Here is a 12,433-nt window from a genome sequence, read left to right on the forward strand (position 1 = left end):
AAATATTTCCATATTGGGATTTGGGGGGATGTTATAAAAGATAAAACACAGTGTCAGAAAAGGATTTTTTAAATATTGAGCCAAAAAGAAAAATACTTACCACCCGGATGACATTGGATGTTTTAAATCTACTGATCTGTATCTGAAAAACCATTTTCAATTCCTGATGATAAGCAAGGCTGTGGACAGTCCATTGTAAATGCAAACACTGACACGTAGAATTGACAGAAACTTTCAGCGATTCAGGAGTTAATGGTAAAGGTTCAGATAAAACTGAAAGGCCAAAACAAGATATGAAATAACATTTAATAGGAGTATGACTGAATAGTCATAGATAATTAAACTGTTCAATTTCATCATTGTTTAGCTGTAGAAATTATTGCTCACATATACATTCTAGAATTAGACACTTTGAAAACCTGGATGGAATCCAGAAATCACTCAGCAGATAAAGAAATTAAGACCTAGATGAATGAAATGACTTGCTCAATGATACACAGCAAATTAATAAATTGATAAACAGTTTCACAAGACAAAAGGATACTCTAGTGAACAATCTAAATGGTTCAGAAATTTGTAATAAGGCTGAATAAAGAAAGAGGACATTTTGCTATAAATTTCATTTCAAGAGGACTTTTTGCTATAAATTTGCTATAAGAGGACATCTAAAATGAGAGTTTTCTTTTTGGAAGTCAATATTTCATAGTTTATTAAGTAGCTATAAAGTGACAGCAAGTTCCATTTCTAGATAGTATTGCTTAAATCTCAATGCACTGAACTTAAAACACCTCTGGCAAGAATTCACTGGACTCTTCGGATGAGACTAGGCACTTAGTGTGAAATAAAATAATTGTGACAAGGTTTCTAGCTCAAGGAAGGAACCTAGCTGGAGAGACACAACAGACTCGTAAGAAGTAATGAGTCATTGCAAGTTTAGAATATTTAGTGGTGTGATAGAGTCTGTCAAAGAGTAGAGATTCAAACACGGAACAGATTTGCTGAGGTCAGTGAGCTAGGAAACAGCCCAGAGAGAGGATGGGGCCTGATGGAGTGAGATCGCTGCTAATTCCTGGAGAAGAACAAAGCACCACTTTTTACATAAGCAGAGGAAATGCTGTGCAGATTCAAAAGGAAATTGTGTATTGCCGAATCAACTGGTTTCACTCCCTTCTGAGGGAGTCTGAAGTGAACTGGGAATGGTGCAAAGGTACTGAAAAGATAAAGACTGTAGGGAAAAAAACAACTGATAATTGACGGTCCATGGTGGAGCACATTCCATCTTTTCAGCATTCATTTTTCTAGTTCTTTGGGGGTTTCCCCTAGTGATCTGAGACCCTCTGGCACCTAGTTCAAAAGGCAAGAGAGTATGTTCTTTTGAGAATAAAAATGGAAAGAATCTCTAATACTGGAAAAAAATGTTCCAAAACTGCCATTCTACATGTGCTATTTTTCTCAAAGAGGTAAAAATAACAGCGACAACAAGATTGAACACGTACTCTTTACCAGGCACAGTGCTAGGTGCTTTATACACGTTGTCTCGTGTAATGCCCACTGTAAAACTCAGACAGTAATTTTTTATAGATGGGGAAACTGAAGTTCAGTAAGCTTAAATGATTTACACAAAGCTATATGGGATTTAAGTATAGATCTCTCTAATACCAAAACCTTGCTCCCCTTTATTGCACTGCCCACCAACTGTTAAGGCAGGAGCATCCTGCCCAATCAAAGGTCACATGGAATGGAATGTCTGAGAAGTATGCTGCATGGCTCCCACCATGTCCTGCCAAACTCAGGATACAGATGAAAAGGACGGGGCTCTGGACCCAGCCAGATAAGCTGAGACGCATTCCTGGTAGATATAAGCATGAAGCTTTTCATGTGAATGGTCCACATGGTAGACAGGTTCACAATCCAAGTAAAGCATTAGCCTCAGAATTTATTTTAAAAAATCTCAGAAAATTCATTCTATGGAAGTTAGGTTAACAAGAGTGTCCATAAAACCCAAGTTATTAGCCATCAATGACTATCTTCCCAAAAATATACCCATCCTTTGTAATATTTTGTAAATGTGGTGCTGGGGATGGCTAGAGTACGAATTAAAATCTCAGTATGGACTCCCATGACCTTGGAGTTGGCAGTGGGTCCTTAGATATGACAGGAAAGCATGAGCCAAAAAAGAAAAAAATAGATAAATTGAACTCCATCAAAATGTAAAACTTTTGTGCATCAAAGGACCTTGTCAAGAAAGAGAAAAACAAACTAAGAATGGGAGAAAATATTTGCAAATCACTTATCTAGCATCCAGAATATATAAAGAACTCTTACAACTCAACAACTAAAAGACAAAAAGCTCAGTTTAAAAAATGGGCAAATGACTTGAATGGGCATTTCTCCAAAGAAGATGTACAAATGATGAAAAAGCACATGAAAAGATGCTCAACATCATTAGTCATTAAGGAAACGCAAATCAAAACCATAATGAGATACTATCTCACACTCACAGGATGGCTATAATTTTAAAAATGGAAATAAGCATTGTGAGGATGTTGAGAAATTAGAACCTTTGTACATTGCTGGTGGGGACGTAAAATGGCTTTAGCACCGTAGAAAACATTTTGGAAGTTCCTCAAAGAGTTAAAATCACCATATGACCCAACAATTCCATTCCTAGGTATATATCCCAAAGAATTGAAAGTAGAGACTCAAATACTCGTACACAAATGTTTGTAGCAGCACTATTCACAATAGCCAAACGGTGGCAACAACCGAAATGTCCATCAGCAAATGACTGGATGAACAAAGTGTGGTATATCCATTCGATGGAATAAGGAATGATGCTACAAATTAGGCAAGCCTTGAAAACATTACACTAAGTGAAAGAAGCCAGATATAAAAGGTCTCATATATCGGGGCTTCCCTGGTGGCGCAGTGGTTGAGAGTCCGCCTGCCGATGCAGGGGACACGGGTTCGTGCCCTGGTCCGGGAAGATCCCACGTGCCGCGGAGCGGCTGGGCCCGTGAGCCATGGCCGCTGAGCCTGCGCGTCCGGAGCCTGTGCTCCGCAGCGGGAGAGGCCACAATAGTGAGAGGCCCACGTACCGCAAAAAAAAAAAAAAAAGAAGAAAAAAAAAAAAAAAGGTCTCATATACATAGTATGATTCACTTCATATGAAATATTCAGAATAGATAAATCTATAGAGAGATAAAGCAGACTGGTGGTTGCCAGGGGCTGAGGGAGGGAGGAATAGGGGATAATTGCTTAATGCTTACAGGCTTTCCTTTGGGGATAATAAAAACGTTTTGGAACTATATAGAGGTGGTAATTGCAAAACATATTCAATGTACTAAATGTCACTGATTTGTCCACTTTAACCATAAACTGATTAATTTTGTTACATGAACTTCACCTCAATAAAAATTATTTTTAAAATATACATGATCATGATAAAAATGTTCAAATAATACAGAAATTGAATCCCCAGCATCCTACCAACTCCACTCTCACTCCATTGTCAAGTTCAAATCATGTATGTTTTGCTTGACTTTTTTCCATACACTTAAAAAAATCATATTGAACTATGCACTCCATTTTATATTTTTTAAAGTACTTATATTATTTTTAAAAAGCTATAAAGAGAAGTAAAACTAACATGTTAACAGTCATTTCTGGATGGTGAGGTTGAGTGATTTTAACTTTCTTTTTTATGCTTTTCTGTACTTTGCGAATGTTCTTTAGAAAACACGTATTACTTTCAGAACCATATAATATGCTAGATTTTTTTTTTTTTTTTTTTTTTGCTGTACGCGGGCCTCTCACTGTTGTGGCCTCTCCCGTTGCTGAGCACAGGCTCTGGACGCGCAGGCTTAGCGGCCATGGCTCACGGGCCCAGCCGCTCTGCGGCATGTGGGATCTTCCCGGACCGGGGCACGAACCCGTGTCCCCTGCATTGGCAGGCGGACTCTCAACCACTGCGCCACCAGGGAAGCCCTAGATTTTTTTTTAACATCTTTATTGGAGTATAATTGCTTTACAATGGTGTGTTAGTTTCTGCTGTATAACAAAGTGAATCAGCTACATGTATACATATATCTCCATAGCCCCTCCCTCTTGCGTCTCCCTCCCACCCTCCCTATCCCACCCCTCTAGGTGGTCACAAAGCACCAAGCTGATCTCCCTGTGCTATGCGCTGCTTCCCACTAGCTATCTATTTTACATTTGGTAGTGTATATATGTCCATGCTACTCTCTCACTTCGTCCCAGCTTACCCTTCCCCCTCCCTGTGTCCTCAAGTCCATTCTCTACCTTTGCGTCTTTATTCCTGTCCTGCCCCTAGGTTCTTCAGAACCTTTTTTATAGATTCCATATATATGTTAGCATATGGTATTTGTTTTTCTCTTTCTGACTTACTTCACTCTGTATGACACACTCTAGGTCCATCCACCTCACTACAAATAACTCAGTTTCATTTCTTTTTATGGCTGAGTAATATTCTGTTGTATATATGTGCCACATCTTCTTTATCCATTCATCTGTCTATGGGCACTTAGGTTGCTTCCATGTCCTGGCTATTGCAAATAGTGCTGCAATGAACATTGTGGTACATGACTCTTTTTGAATTATGGTTTTCTCTGGGTTTATGCCCAGTAGTGGGATTGCTGGGTCATATGGTAGTTCTATTTTTAGTTTTTTAAGGAACCTCCATACTGTTCTCCATAGTGGCAGTATCAATTTACATTCCCACCAACAGTGCAAGAGGGTTCCCTTTTCTCCACACCCTCTCCAGCATTTATTGTTTGTAGACTTTTTGATGATGGCCATTCTGACCTGTGTGAAGCGATACCTCATTGTAGTTTTGATTTGCATTTCTCTGATAATTAGTGATGTTGAGCATCCTTTTGTGTGTTTGTTGGCAATCTGTAGTCTTCTTTGGAGAAATGTTTATTTAGATCTTCTGCCCATTTTTGGATTGGGTTGTTTGTTTTTTTTTATATTGAGCTTAATATGCTAGATTTTAAAAGAAATATTAAGATATCTGGTTCACTTCACTACAATGACACTGCAGAATGCATAATTTAGTCTTCTAAATTTACACCAAAAGGCTGAGCCCCAGTTATCTTTCCAGTTTTATTCCCCACTGGAAGTTAATAAATTGGCATTCTGATTCTTAACGAGTTTGGGCAGAGTGAATCATGTATCGGGCCCTATTCACTCAAAGGTAAATGAAGTAAGTTGGAATTCCTGAATGCTCAAAGCCCAAACATGGTGGTCATATTCTATTGTTATTTGGCTAGAGGTTTTATCTCCTTTGTGAATAAAATGTCTCAATTCTCTAGTTAGAGGCAACAGCTGTTATTCATTCTCTCTCTAAACCTGTGTCTTCCAAGCCTAATACAGTGAACTAGAGGGAGATGGGGAGAGATGAAAGGGCAGATCCCTTATGGAACGGGGGGGAGGTTGTTTTAGTAGCCATGTAGCCATCAGCACCAGGGAAGCAGGGTGCATGCAGAGTCACCCCACCTTTCCTAGCCCTCATTTCATCTTGCCTGTATGGTTGTTCGTTGCTGTCAGTCTCACTCTAGATTCAAATTTCCTGGAGGACAGAGGCAGAGGCTTATGCACCTTTGAACGAACTCTTGTCCCCAGAACTTGGCATGACGTCTTACCCACAGCAGATGCGGATCTCAAATGACAGAGATCCAGCATCACCATGATATCAAGTGCCTGCCTGACCAGCAGCGCCTGACTAATAATTCGTCCTTCCTGGCACTCTCTTCTCCCCAGGGCTGCTTTTCCCACCCAGCGTGTGAGCCCTGATCTCAGCGTGCCGTCATAGCCTGTTCTGTTTGTCTCTCCGCAGACTGTGAGCTGAACATGGGTGGGACTGAGTCTTACTCAGCACGCTGGAACCAAGACCGTAACATACCTCTCACGGTATAGACACTCCGTGGCTGGTTGCTGAATAAGTGAGTCACCTACAAGTATCAACTTTACTTCTGGAAGCTCTAGAAGGCTGCCATATGATGCTTTAGACAAAAGGGGAATTCTTTATACTGACACATGCTCTTGGTGAGTGTTGAGTGACTCAGGTACTCGAGAGACAGCAGTCAGAAATAACTGGGTGGAAAGCAATTTAGAACATCCTTGGGAAATAGCAGGCAATGCCAAGGGAAAGTCAGAGAGATAAAGGAAATTGAGGATGAGGAAATTGAAACTAAGAAAAGGGGAGTGACTTTCCCAAGGCCACACAACCCAACCAGAACCCAGGGCTCTTGGCCCAACTCTTTAATTTATAACGCTGTACCGGCGTGTGGCCAAAAAGGGCAGGCTTGGAATCAGACAGACCTAGCTCTAGTCACAGACTGTCCTCCTATTTTCCCCAACCTGTTTCTCTGTCTGGTCCCAACAACACTCTTTAAGGAAATAAACCATGGCCCATTCGTAAGATGGGATACCATGCAGCCATTAAATATGTTATTTCTAGAAAAACTTTTAACATCAAAGGTAAAAACTCTCGTCATATATTGTATTAATTATTTTGATAAGTATATACAAAAGTAAACTTATTAAAGTATATATACTTCACTTGTTTAATAATTTACCTGTATACACTTTAATAAGTATATATAGTATAACTTCCTAGTATATATATTTATATTACATATAATATATATACTTTATACTATATATACTGTAATAAGTATGTATACTTTACACTAGTTATACTTCAACAAGTATACTTTATATATAAACTTTATACTATATACACTTATTAAAGTATGTATAGTATAAATACTCCCAGTGTACATATAGTATAATTTTACCTCTATTAAAAAAACCCTACACATTTATATCTCTTTCTCTGTCTGTGCAAACATGCGCACAAGAGACTGGAAGAAAATACATCCAAATGCTAGTCATGATCTCTGGCTGATGGAGAGTGAGCCCAGGGCCGACAGGAAGTGAGCCTGGGCTCTGTCTCATTGGACAGGAGAAGCTAGGTTACCTGAAAGGGAGTCTCAGGCCTGAGCCTGGCTGAGTGATTGAGTGAGAAGCCCAGTGGTGTGAGTGGACATTTAGTAGGTACTGGGTCAGATGCAGCAGAAATCGAGACAAGAAATCCAAGCAGTTAGGGTGAGGACAAAGCAGGATCACTTCGCAAAGCGGGTATGCTTAGCTGAGAAAGCTGGAAGCAGAAACAAAGACTGGTGGAGAGAAAAACAGGTAAATGCAAGTCAGATCTAAATAAAGGAAGCTGAAAGGGTGAGCAACAGAGCTTGCCCTGAGAGCAGAGTCCCTTGTAAGTAGAAGGCTCACAGTAAACAGTTGTCAGATCAGATATGGAGACTTCACTAAGGAAGTGAGCTGGGCCAAAAGCTTAGGGTTAAACACCTGGGTTAAACACCTGGCTTCTCTGGAGAGCCTGGAGTTGGGGCCCTGGGTCTGTCTGGGAATCAGGAGCTCTAACTGAGCCTAGACATTCTTATGGTACAGACCACCCACTCAGCCCCAGTGTGTCATGCCTAGATTTTAGCAAGTAAGATCGATGGAGTGAGGGGTATCGATACTACAAAAGAGAAGTCCTCCTAATTTCCACCTTTCAGCTCCAGATTATGGAAGAAACCAACAATCAAACTGTGATTTTTAAGAACCCATAAAAGTAGCACCTTCTCATGTGCCCTGAACCTCATAAAAAACTAAACCCAGACCTCAAGAATATCAGACGGAGAATTGAGCTCTTATCAGAACAAAATTTTCCTTTTATTTCCAAATAGCTTATCACAGAGTTTCAAGGGAAATGGATAACTTCTATGGACATTTCTTGCAAACATCATTTTCATGAATCCATGGACAGGAATTGTGTGAGTAATTACTAAGAGCATATGCCTGTACCCTCTGTTACAAAGGGAGTATACAGCAAAGAATAAATGCAGAAAGAGGAAAAGGTAAAGCTTTATAAAATACAGGTAAAGGCAACACAAACTTTATAAACCCACAGAAACTCTCTCAAGTTTGAATCTGTCTTCAAACTGGCTCAAAGTGATAAAATACGCATAAACATTTTAATGGTGTTGAATTCTTACTGACTTTATTTACAAAGTTGATTTATGGCCAAATACCTTCGCTGTGCGAGTAGCTAAGAGACAAATACTATTTCTTTACCCATAAACAGCATTTCAGCACTTAGCATATTATCTTGCAGGTAACAGCCTCTCAACGAACGCAGTTGTGGCACAGCCCAACTTGCTCTAACCTTGCAGCCGACACTGGACACATAACCCATCTCTACCCAGCAAGTTTAGAAGGAACTCCTCTGGCAATGGCCATGGACCATATATTGATCATGACATTCTCTGGGATTAGATTCACTGACAAGTTACCATTGACCGGGAAATGAAGGTTAAGGTATAGCTTACTCCATTGACCGGGAAATCAAGGTTAAGGCATAGCTTACTCCACTGACCGGGAAATCAAGGTTAAGGCATAGCTTACTCCACTGACCGGGAAATCAAGGTTAAGGCATAGCTTACTCCACTGACCGGGAAATCAAGGTTAAGGCATAGCTTACTCCACTGACCGGGAAATCAAGGTTAAGGCATAGCTTACTAAAATGAGCCATCAAGATGAGGAAGCTCATGACTAAGGTAATCACTGCTACTTACCAATTTCAAGTAATTTTCAAAGAAAAATGACCTGTTGATTTTTCTCCAAAGTACCTGTCACCTTGTTTTTTTCCCCTAGGTGATTTTTTTTTTTTTTTTTTTTTTTTTTTTTACTGTTCTTTCCACTTCTTACCTTCACTTTCGTAAGTTCTCAAGGACAGCAATGCCAAGAGGAATGTTGTCTGAAAAACTGCAAAGAGAGCCATAGGTTCTGGTTTTCTGAAAAAGATAAATTGCAAAGAAGGGAAATTTTATTTAATTTTAGCTGTGAGCAAGTGTCTTTGAACCAACTGCGGAAGACGATGGCATTAAGGTTCCCGCTCTTCTCTCCCCCTCATGTTCATACCCCCGTCACTGTGAATTTGGAGTCCCCCCTCGCCCCACAGTGAGGCAATCTCCCTGCTCCATCTGACTTGCTTTGGCCCGTAAATGAGGCAGAAGTGATGGTATGCCCGCTTGGAGCCTAGGCCTCAAGAGACTTTATGTATTTCTGCTTGCTCTTTTGTGTTTCCACCTTTGGCATGAAAAGAGCATTTCTGGGCTATTCTGTTAGACCCAGGAGGAGGACAAGAAACCTGAGGCAGAGCGGAGCCCCTGAGTGGCTCCAGCAGGGGCCAGCCTCGGTCAGCCAGCAGCCGGCCACGCCCCAGCCCAGAGCAGCTGTTCCCAGATGTGCCACTGAGTCTGTGGCAATAGATAACGATCCACCAATGTCTTCAAACCCAGCAAAGGTTGGTGAAGAAAGATAAAGCAGAGAAACAAAAGTTAAATATTAAAAAAACGGTCACAGTCTCAGAAGAGCTACATCTGAATGAATTCCTCATGGGGGAGTCATCGCCACTCTGCCCTGTCTCCCTCCTTAAAATGTCACCTGAGAGAAATGAGCACTTGGCACCGACGAAGACAGGCAGAGTTTCATTGTTCAAGATAATTTCCGGTTTTCCTTGTCTTAGAATAGGGTTGTGAACTACAGGTCAAAGAGCTTCACTGACTCATCAGGTCCTCAGACCATTGGACAATCCGAGGGCACACAGAATAAGCCTGGATGGCCTCAAGGAGGCTAATATGTTCATTTCATAAGAAACGTTTAGTCAGGGGAAGTACTGAATTTCACTTTTCTACTTCAAACTCTGACTTATCATGGAGAGAAGCAAAGAAAAATTCAAAGTCATCTTTTGCCCCCATCTAGTCCCCTTGGGCTTCATCAAAAGCTCAAAATTCCATGAACCAGATCATTCATTTTCACTGCCCACACCCTCCATTTATTTCCTTTAAATGGCATTTTACAAGAAATGGGGACGACAGTGAAGACAGGAAGAGGGTAAACCAAACCATTCAATTACTTTGGGGTGGTCAAACCTGCTTACGTAGGAGCACAAGTCTTCAAGTGACAGCTTTACTTCCTGATTCTTTAAGCACTGCTTTCTACTACTTCAATTTTTGGCAACAGGTCAACCATACCGCACTGAAGTCTCTACTGGCAACTTCAGATAGGTTCCTATTACAATTGCATATCAAAGCGGGGGGAAAACTGACTCAAGAGAAAAGATCTTCTGCTGAGAACCAAAGGGGAGGCAAAGGAAAATGGCACAGTGAAGTGTCTGACACTCACTGTTCATTCAAATATCCATCCAATCCTGGTCTACGGCACAGGGTCCCATCCTCCTGGCACTTACGTCACCCAAGGAACACAGGAGCCACCACCATGAGGAGAGCTCATCCCTGCAATTCAAAAGCAGGTGATTCCAGGAAATCCAAGAAAGAGGGGATATATGTGTACATATGGCCGATTCACTTCGCTGTATAGTAGAAACTAACACAACATTGTAAAACAACTATACCCCAATTAAAAAAAAAAAAAGCAGGTGATTCCGGGGGTGAGATGCACGCTGCCTCGTGTCCTCTGCACGAAAGGGCTATTTAAGATGTTTGTAAAAAGGCAGAGTTTTAGTAAATCAAATATTTTACATGTCACAAAAATTAAACAAGTCATGGGGCAGAGAAACTTAAAACTAGAAGTTAGAGGCCGCCTACCAATTAAAGGTAACTAGAAACTAAAGAATACAAGTTGTCATATAACAAAACTGAAAGATAAGAGTATTTACAAGGGAGGTACTTCTAAGGTCTGAGTATCTCAGGACAGTCTTTGAGAATCACCAGGACAATCCTGTCTGAAGCCCTGCCCTTTCCCACCATCTCACACAAGGCAGGTTGTGAAGCTGAGGACCTTCATTCCAGCAGCCACTTAGATTTCCTGGTTCTCCCTTCATCGGTTCTGATGGGCATGGTTTTACACATGCTGGACAGGTGGTAGCCGTGACCCAGTGGTCACTGCCTGCACAGAGCAAAGTGCTTATTTCCAGTGTTGTGACCGGGCAGCCACCATCCCGACACTTCAGGCTCCAGACCACCTCAGGACCTTTTGCAGAAGGACTACGACTCCTAGCCTTGTCTGAAATCCTAAAATCAAAACAGTTCATCAAAACCTGCAGAACAAGAGTCAGCAGATGGGAGAACCTCCCAGAGACCCCTGTGGAACCCACTTTGGGAAATGCCCTATGAACAGACTTCCTGTAGGCACAGAGCCTGATGCTGCTGGAAAAACACAGACACCAAGGGCTCTGGGCCAGCTTCTTCCAAGCCCCAGGTGACTGCTGCACAGCCCACGTGGTTCCCCTCCACGCCTCCAACGTCAATCCTCCTCGAGTTATCGGACTCTGAGTGCATCAGCTATTTCCCTGTGAGACCCCCAGTAACAGAGTGAAAAGCCTGGAGGTGAGGGAGTGACCTGTGCAGAGATCCTGAGGTGGCAGAGCGCTGGGCATATAGTCAAGGAACAACACGGAGCCGGGTGTTGGCACGGGCGAGGAGGTGAGCGACCGGGGCCATCACAGGGCATGCGGCGAGGCAGAGCAGACAGGGAAAACGCTTTAGAGACGTCGGCTTCTACTCTGAGATGGGAGCCACTGGGTAGTTTTAAACAAAGGAGTAACACGGTCTACCTTATGTTGTACAGGAAGGACCCCGTATTGAAGACATTGAAGGGGGCAAGAGTAGCATGAGGGAGTGCAGGTGGAGGTCACGGCCATGGTCCAGGATGCTGGCTTAGACCCGGCGGGGGGCACAGCAGTGGCCATGGGAACGGTGATGAAATGGGAGAGATTTTAAAGATAGAGCTGGCAGGGTGTGCGGGGTGGTGACAAAGTGAGACATCGTGGATGGCTCCAAGAATTTTGGCCTGAGTCCCTGGGAAAGTGGAATCACCATTCATGGAGAAGCAGAAGAATGATTTAGTGGGCTGTATCAAGGACCCAACCTGCGACATCTCAATCTGAAATGCTCACTTGATATCCAAGTGGAGATGTCAAGTAGCTAGCTGGATACATCATGTGGAGGGGCCATGGGAGGGGTCGTGGCTGGGGGATAACTCCAGGCATGCTTGGTGCATACAAATAGTATTAAAGCCACAGGACTGAAAGATCTCCAAGAGGGCGTACAGACAGAAAAGAAAAAGAGGTCCGAGCACATAGCTCTGGGGTGCTCTACACCCTACAGTACTCCCCCTTATGCAGATCAAAATGAAAATCCAAGATGAGGCCAGGCTTTCCCCCATCACCTCAAGGATGAGGGCTGGTGAGTCCCTCAGCATCAGGCGGCTGCTGGCACGTTCCCCTACAGATGCTCAGGGTGCACCAGGCAGGGTTTGGTTTTTCCTCCGAAGCTCTGCTTCTGAGCCGAGAGAGGCTACCCAGCTCTCCCGTTCATTCAACAGG

The 12,433-nt window shown here is 42.4% G+C and overlaps 1 protein-coding gene across 4 annotated transcripts in view; it reads right to left on the reverse strand.

The window, feature by feature from the left end:
• OSMR (oncostatin M receptor) overlaps nucleotides 1-12,433 on the reverse strand; it is a 57,885-nt gene that overhangs the window by 33,451 nt on the left and 12,001 nt on the right. For all 4 annotated transcript variants that reach the window (XR_004481347.2, XM_033421240.2, XM_033421238.2 and 1 more), the window contains exons 2-3: nucleotides 8,794-8,879; nucleotides 101-273 (exon numbers count right to left, since the gene is read on the reverse strand). Coding sequence is in view for 3 of the 4 variants with exons in the window: in XM_033421240.2 (XP_033277131.1) it covers nucleotides 101-273; nucleotides 8,794-8,866 (246 nt within the window). In the remaining variant the exon portion in view is untranslated. The remainder of the gene's footprint in view (nucleotides 1-100; nucleotides 274-8,793; nucleotides 8,880-12,433) is intronic.

This window comes from Orcinus orca, chromosome 3 (genome assembly GCF_937001465.1).
Source record: "Orcinus orca chromosome 3, mOrcOrc1.1, whole genome shotgun sequence".
In the NCBI taxonomy this organism is placed as follows: domain Eukaryota; kingdom Metazoa; phylum Chordata; class Mammalia; order Artiodactyla; family Delphinidae; genus Orcinus; species Orcinus orca.